A 7912-nucleotide genomic window follows, 5' to 3' on the forward strand; every position below is an offset into this window, starting at 1 on the left:
TGGAAAAATAATTACACACCAACAGAATAAAATGTAATAAAAATAATATTGGAATGTGCAGAGATGGATAGGCTCACGAAAGAATTAAAAGAGAAAGGAGAATCTGAATATTACTCCGTAGGGGGTTTATGGAATATTTGGCTAGAGGAAAGGGAGGGGGGGAAGTAGGAAAGCAAAAAGAAAGGAAGAAAGATGAACAAATTACAAAACTACTACAAAAGCGGAAAATGATTAAAAGATAGAAATACGAAATAGACCGTAGCAAATAAATAATAGGAAATGGATACAAAATGAGTCAAATGAAATAAAGGTTGTTATACATAGAATATATAGAATGCTTTATATAGAATGAAGAAAAAGGATGTATGAAATAATATAAATGCAGATAGATAGATAAATAGATAGATAGATAGATAGATAGATAGATAGATAGATAGATAGATGATAGATAGATATAGATAAAGATGATATCTAGATAGCTAGATAGCTAGATGATAGATAGATAGATAGATGATAGATAGATAGATAGATAGATAGATTGCTAGATAGATAGATAGATAGATAGATAGATAGATAGATAGATAGATAGATAGATAGACAGATAGATAGATAATAAATAGAAGCAGATAGATAGATAGATAGATAGATAGATAGATGATAGATAGATATAGATAAAGATGATATATAGATAGCTAGATAGCTAGATGATAGATAGATAGATAGATAGATGATAGATAGATAGATAGATAGATAGATAGATAGATAGATATAGATGATATATAGATATAGATAGCTAGATTGCTAGATAGATAGATTGCTAGATAGATAGATAGATAGATAGATAGATAGATAGATAGATAGATAGATAGATAGATAGACAGACAGACAGATAGATAGATAATAAATAGAAGCAGATAGATAGATAGATAGATAGATAGATAGATTGCTAGATAGATAGATAGATAGATAGATAGATAGATAGATAGATAGATGATAGATAGATATAGATAAAGATGATATATAGATAGCTAGATAGCTAGATGATAGATAGATAGATAGATAGATGATAGATAGATAGATAGATAGATAGATAGATAGATATAGATGATATATAGATATAGATAGCTAGATTGCTAGATAGATAGATTGCTAGATAGATAGATAGATAGATAGATAGATAGATAGATAGATAGATAGACAGACAGACAGATAGATAGATAATAAATAGAAGCAGATAGATAGATAGATAGATAGATTGCTAGATAGATAGATAGATAGATAGATAGATAGATGATAGATAGATATAGATAAAGATGATATATAGATAGCTAGATAGCTAGATGATAGATAGATAGATAGATAGATAGATAGATGATAGATAGATAGATAGATAGATATAGATGATATATAGATATAGATAGATAGATAGATAGATAGATAGATAGATAGATAGATAGATAGATAGATAGATATAGATGATATAGATATAGATAGATAGATGATAGATAGATGATAGATAGATAGATAGATAGATAGATAGATAGATGATAGATAGATAAAAGAATCACAACAGATATGTAAAAGAAATGTAATGTGGTGCAAAGATGTTTGCATAAACAAAATAAAAAGTTTTTTTTTAAAAAAAAAAGGAAAGGGAACACGGTAGCAGCCCCTTGCTTGGATTTCAAGAAAGGTCTCTTTTGGAAAAACACCCAAGAGGAATTTAAAAAACAGAGGAGTGGGTCTCCTCTTCCACCCCCCAACCCCCCACCCTTTGTGGTTTTTCTTCCCAGACGGGCTTATTCGGTGGCCTTGCCCTTGCGCTTCCAAGCATTCACAACTTTTCAAAAGCACATTTCCATATAAATGCTTCCACGGATTTTCTCCCAGGAGATGCCAGCACTTAAAAGAGAAGAAACAAGGGGTTTTAACCCCCTCTTCTATCAATCAAAAAGTGGTGAGATCTCCGGAGGAATTGAAACATTAAAATGAGCGGTTTTTCCCCCCAACTTGTGCGGTCCTAAGATTTTCTTTTGCCAGTTGGGCCTACCATACTTGCTGATGTATCTCTTGTGGCCCACCAGACGTTTTTAAGAAGAGACTGGATTTGTCTGAAATGGTATAGAGTTTCCTGCCTGAGCAGGGGGTTGGACTAGAAGACCTCCAAGGTCCCTTCCAACTCTTGTTATTCTGATTTTTACACACTACGTTGGACAGAGGTCTGACACCTTTGACCTAACAAGCTTTTATTCCTGTAATGGCTGGCCTTAAAGTTTTGAGGAAGTGTATCATTTATAAACAACTTTAATTTATAGGGGCTCATTTCATCATCATTTCTTTAACGCTGGTTGAACTGTAAAACAAAGATACAGCTACCATGCATTTCCCCAGTCTACAAAATCATCAAAAGACCAGAACAAACGTAAAGTAGAAGAATAAAGTAAAAGGGATTTAAAGCAGTGAAGTTGTAACTATGTATTCTGGCCTGTAAAAGTTTAGAACTATACATAAACCAGGTTTCACTTTACAGGGGGTGGGTGGGGCAATACATGCATACATAAATTACTCACGGTCAGGAAGCCTAGTTGGTCACTGAAGTTCCAATGAAGAGAGACAAAATGGCACTTTCTTGTAGCTTCTGAAGGTCCTTCAGAAACTTCACAAATCCAGGAAAACAGATAGGTTGTCTCCCAACATAGAACAGAAGCTGGTTTAAGCATTGCTCCAATACTCACAGCTAACACTTGTTGCAGGCAACCAACTACATTGAGGGGGGGGGGAATCCTTTGCAGTTACACCTTGAATCCAGAGTAGGCATGAGAAAAGACTTACTTCAATTGAGCACAGGTGTTTGAAATGTGTTGAAGACTTATTCAGGAGAGGGGAAGAGAGAAAATAACGAATCCAGCTGAATCAGTTATCTGTGTGTGCTTTCTGGATTTGAATTTATGCAACAAACTCTGACAGGCTTAAGTTTCCTAAAACAACTCCATTTTTGACAGATCTAATGTACGGTGTGAACGTACACCAAGAATATCCAGGTTGCAGAAGAACTGGATAAGAGTTGATTTCTCCATCCCAAGTGTTAAAAACAGATTTCTCACCTCCTTCAATATGATTTGAGTCTGAATGGAGATCAACAGATTGTATCTTACCTGTGTCTTCTTCTGTCCTTCAATGGGGAGCTTGGACCGTAATGGAGAGGAACAATTGATGAGGAAGACGCTTGGGGAGGTCCAACCTTCTGCCCATTTTTTTTTTCAATTAAAACAGAGATGTCATTGTCCCCTCCAGCCCCCTAATTTTGCCATATCGATACCGGAAGCAATATCTTTAGCATTTCAAACAATGTTTAGAAGCACATATAATTTCAGAGTTTCTCAATAAAAGGTTAAATCATGGAGACTAGACCAAAGTTGGTTTAATCGGAGACATTTTGTCACTCATCCAAGTAACTCCCATCAGTCAAAATTAAAAAAAAAAAATACAATATTGGAAAAGTGAAGAGATTCCTATTGATGAGGTGGTGATTAGGAAAATATTAGAATGTGCAGAAATGAATAGATTAACGTTAGCAATTAAGGAGAAAGAGCAAACTGTTTTTATATATGATATGGAAAGTGTTTTACCAATGATTAGAGAATTTAAAAAGGAAATTGGAAGTAAAAGAAGAAGGCAAAAAGAATAGTGACTATACCGATAGAGATAAGAATAAAATGACAATTGTATTAGTATGATGAGAATAACTATTTTTACTGTTATTGTATTTTTAATTAGAAGATAAGTTTAGAAGGAAATGAAGAGCTTTACCATGTTTAACTGTTCAATGTATTATAATCTGTAGAAGGACTGTCAAACTATTTACTAAGGCTTCGTTACTATTCCTATTAGTCTTCTCATCGTTCCTATCACCCATTTCCTCCCACTTATGACTGCAGGACTGTAACTTTGTTGCTTGAATCCTTACGATTTATATTGATTGTTTCCTAGTATGATTTGATTGCTTATTTGTACCCTGTGACTATCATTAAGTGTTGTGCCTTATGATTCTTGATGAATGTATCTTATCTTTTTATATACACTGAGAGCATCTGCACCAAAGACAAATTCCTTGTGTGTCCAATCACACTTGGCCAATAAAGAATTCTATTCTATTCTATTCTATTCTGTTCTGTTTTGTTCTATTCTCTATTCTATTCTATTTTCTATTCTACTCTACACTAATTCTACTCGACTCAACTCTGTTCTATTCTGTTCTATTCTCTATTTTATTCTATTCTATTCTATTTTCTATCCTATTCTATTCTACCCTACCCTACCCTACCCTACCCTAATTCTATTCTATTCCATTCCATTCTATTCTATTTTACACAGAAATATTTGTATACAGACTTACTGCTTAAGGAGGTTTGGATGTTTATATATTTTTAAATTGAAAAATAAATAAAAAACTTTATTTAAAAAAATAATAATTTTAAGAGTTTCCAAATTTCTCCCGGTGGTAACCATGTGCCATTTCACTTGCAAGTGGATCTTAACTTCCATTTCTGACTTAAAGGACAAGGCGATACCGATGAAGAATGATTCTGCCAGATAACACTGTTAAGGATCGGCCAAAGATCCAATTTAACTGGAACCCAATTTCAACAAGCAATCTGGAAAAGAGATCTGATATTTCTAGGGCACTCATATCCAACTGGACCAAACTGAATTAGATCCAGATATTTAGAAGCGTGCCCAGGCTCACAATATCTGCTCCAAACCGATCTGAATCAGTTTTGACGGGTGAAAAAGCCACAAAGGCATCAATTTGTAAACCTAGGAATGGGTAGAATTGAAGTGCATGCGATAAAGGAAGCAGGTGTATTTTGGGGCGAGGGAGAGAAGATTTTCTGACGTGACTCCCCCCCGCCCCCCCAAAAATGACAAGGCAGGCCGGAAAGTTGGAAGTAAATATGAATGTTTTAATGCACAGAACAACCTGTCAGGATACTGGTAGTGACAATCACTCAAGGAACCTTTTGTGTTTTTGGACATCTGATGTATGTTTCATTTGTGCCACTGTTCTCATCATGGCCCGCTAGCGAAGTTCTGTCTCCAGTTTGCAGCGAACTTCTCCGTGGCTACTTCAATGCGGGTCCTTCCCTTCTGACTTCCGGCTTAAAATTCTCACGATACCCAAGCCTTAGTCCCTCGGAGCCAAAATCTAAGGTCAGCCAGCCACTGTTCCCCCTCTCACGTACAGCTGAAAACGGCCGCGCCCACCACTTGTGGGTGGTCCCCCACCCCAGCCCACCCGATGCGCCGTCTCTTTCCATCTCCATCCATTCTGGAGCCCAGGACGAGAGATTTGCGTTGGGAGAGAAAGACGTTGGAAAAAGGCGATTGCCTTCACTGAATTATTTTAACTTTCCCCTTCCCCTTGGATGGAGCGGAACGATGGACTTCCTTTCTTAAATAAGAATAATTATTATTGTAAATTGAAAAGAGAGAGAGAGAGAAAGAGAGAGAACTTAAGCAAAAGGGAGGAGGGAGGGAATCTAGTCGGCCCCCTCGGACGGCTGTGGGGTTTCCCGAGCTGATCTCCCTTTCGTTGAATGGATAGGTTGCCACATGTCCTTGCTTTTGAGCCAAAGGGGAGCGCCTCTGCCCCATCGTGCCCTCGGTTGGCCGGCCCGGTTGTTTGTGTTTTTTTCACCGTCCCTTGGAGTCGCTGTACATGTTCCGCAGGAGAGAGATCATCTTCTCCTCGCAGCTGATTTTGGTGTCCTTCAGGATGTTATACCACACCATGCCAGGGGATCGCTCCTCCTCACTGCGACAGAACAAGTAGGGCATGGTGTCAGTTCGGCTCTGGATGTAGGCGCTCCGTAGCAAGCTTGAGCAGTGGTTACTGACTTTCTCCAGCCGGCGTAGGATGAGATGTGCTTTTCTAGAAAGGGAGAAGGGGGGAGGGGAGGAAGGAGAAAAACCAGCTTTGAGGCTCCGAGGAAGGTGAAGAGGAGGAAGGGAAGAGAAATGGGCATTTTTTTAAAGTCGCTGTTATGGTATAGGAGGAGCAGATTGGTCCATGGTAGCAAAACGATCAAATTTAAAGGGAGGGGAGTTTGTGGAGAGGAGGAGGGGGAAGAAGAAGAGGAGGAGGAGGAAGAGGAGGAGAAAAAGGAAGAGGAGGAAGAAGAGGAAGAGGAGGAGAAAAAGGAAGAGGAGGAGGAGGAAGAAGAAGAAGAAGAGGAGGAGGAGGAGGAGGAAGAAAAAGAAGAGGAGGAGGAGGAGGAGGAGGAGGAGGAGGAGGAGGAGGAGGAGGAAGATATAGAGATATACAAGACCTCCAAGATCCCTTCCAACTCTGTTATTCTATTAGATAGATAGATAGATAGATAGATAGATAGATAGATAGATAGATAGATAGATAGATAGATGATAGATAGATAGATAGATGATAGATAGATAGATGATAGATAGATAGATGATAGATAGATAGATAGATAGATAGATAGATAGATGATAGATAGATAGATAGATGATAGATAGATAGATGATAGATAGATAGATGATAGATAGATAGATGATAGATAGATAGATAGATAGATAGATAGATAGATAGATAGATAGATAGATAGATAGACAGACAGACAGAGACAGAGAAGACCTCCAAGATCCCTTCCAACTCTGTTATTCTATTAGATAGATAGATAGATAGATAGATAGATAGATAGATAGATAGATAGATAGATAGATAGATAGATAGATAGATGATAGATAGATAGATAGATGATAGATAGATAGATGATAGATAGATAGATGATAGATAGATAGATAGATAGATAGATAGATAGATAGATAGATAGATGATAGATAGATAGATAGATGATAGATAGATAGATGATAGATAGATAGATGATAGATAGATAGATAGATAGATAGATAGATAGATAGATAGATAGATAGATAGACAGACAGACAGAGACAGAGAAGACCTCCAAGATCCCTTCCAACTCTGTTATTCTATTAGATAGATAGATAGATAGATAGATAGATAGATAGATAGATAGATAGATAGATAGATGATAGATAGATAGATAGATAGATAGATAGACAGACAGACAGAGACAGAGAAGACCTCCAAGATCCCTTCCAACTCTGTTATTCTATTAGATAGATAGATAGATAGATAGATAGATAGATAGATAGATGATATAGATGATAGATAGATGATAGATAGATAGATAGATAGATAGATGATAGATGATAGATAGATAGATAGATAGATAGATAGATAGATGATAGACAGACAGACAGAGACAGAGAAGACCTCCAAGGTCCCTTCCAACTTTGTTATTCTATTAGATAGATAGATAGATAGATAGATAGATAGATAGATAGATAGATAGATAGATAGATAGATGATAGATAGATGATAGATAGATAGATAGATAGATAGATAGATAGATAGACAGACAGACAGAGACAGAGAAGACCTCCAAGATCCCTTCCAACTCTGTTATTCTATTAGATAGATAGATAGATAGATAGATAGATAGATAGATAGATAGATAGATAGATAGATAGATAGATGATAGATAGATGATAGATAGATAGATAGATAGATAGATAGACAGACAGACAGACAGACAGAGACAGAGAAGACCTCCAAGATCCCTTCCAACTCTGTTATTCTATTAGATAGATAGATAGATAGATAGATATAGATAGATAGATAGATAGATAGATAGATAGATAGATAGATAGATAGATAGATAGACAGACAGACAGACAGACAGACAGACAGACAGACAGAGATAGAGAAGACCTCCAAGGTCCCTTCCAACTCTGGTATTCTATTCTTCTGCTAGTTGACAGGGGAAATACAGTAGAATTAAAACGAGTTGAAAGCCGTGGCCTTCAAATC

The 7912-nt window shown here is 36.7% G+C and overlaps 1 protein-coding gene across 8 annotated transcripts in view; it reads right to left on the bottom strand.

Moving 5' to 3' along the window:
• Positions 1-4949: 4949 nt before the first annotated feature.
• ASTN2 (astrotactin 2) overlaps positions 4950-7912 on the bottom strand; it is a 279753-nt gene continuing 276790 nt past the window's right edge. For all 8 annotated transcript variants that reach the window (XM_081967205.1, XM_081967204.1, XM_081967206.1 and 5 more), the window contains one exon: positions 4950-5932. In XM_081967205.1, the coding sequence (XP_081823331.1) occupies positions 5695-5932 (238 nt within the window). In that variant the 3' untranslated portion in view covers positions 4950-5694. The remainder of the gene's footprint in view (positions 5933-7912) is intronic.

This window comes from Natrix helvetica (genome assembly GCF_964273705.1).
Source record: "Natrix helvetica genome assembly, chromosome: 15".
Lineage (NCBI taxonomy): Eukaryota > Metazoa > Chordata > Lepidosauria > Squamata > Natricidae > Natrix > Natrix helvetica.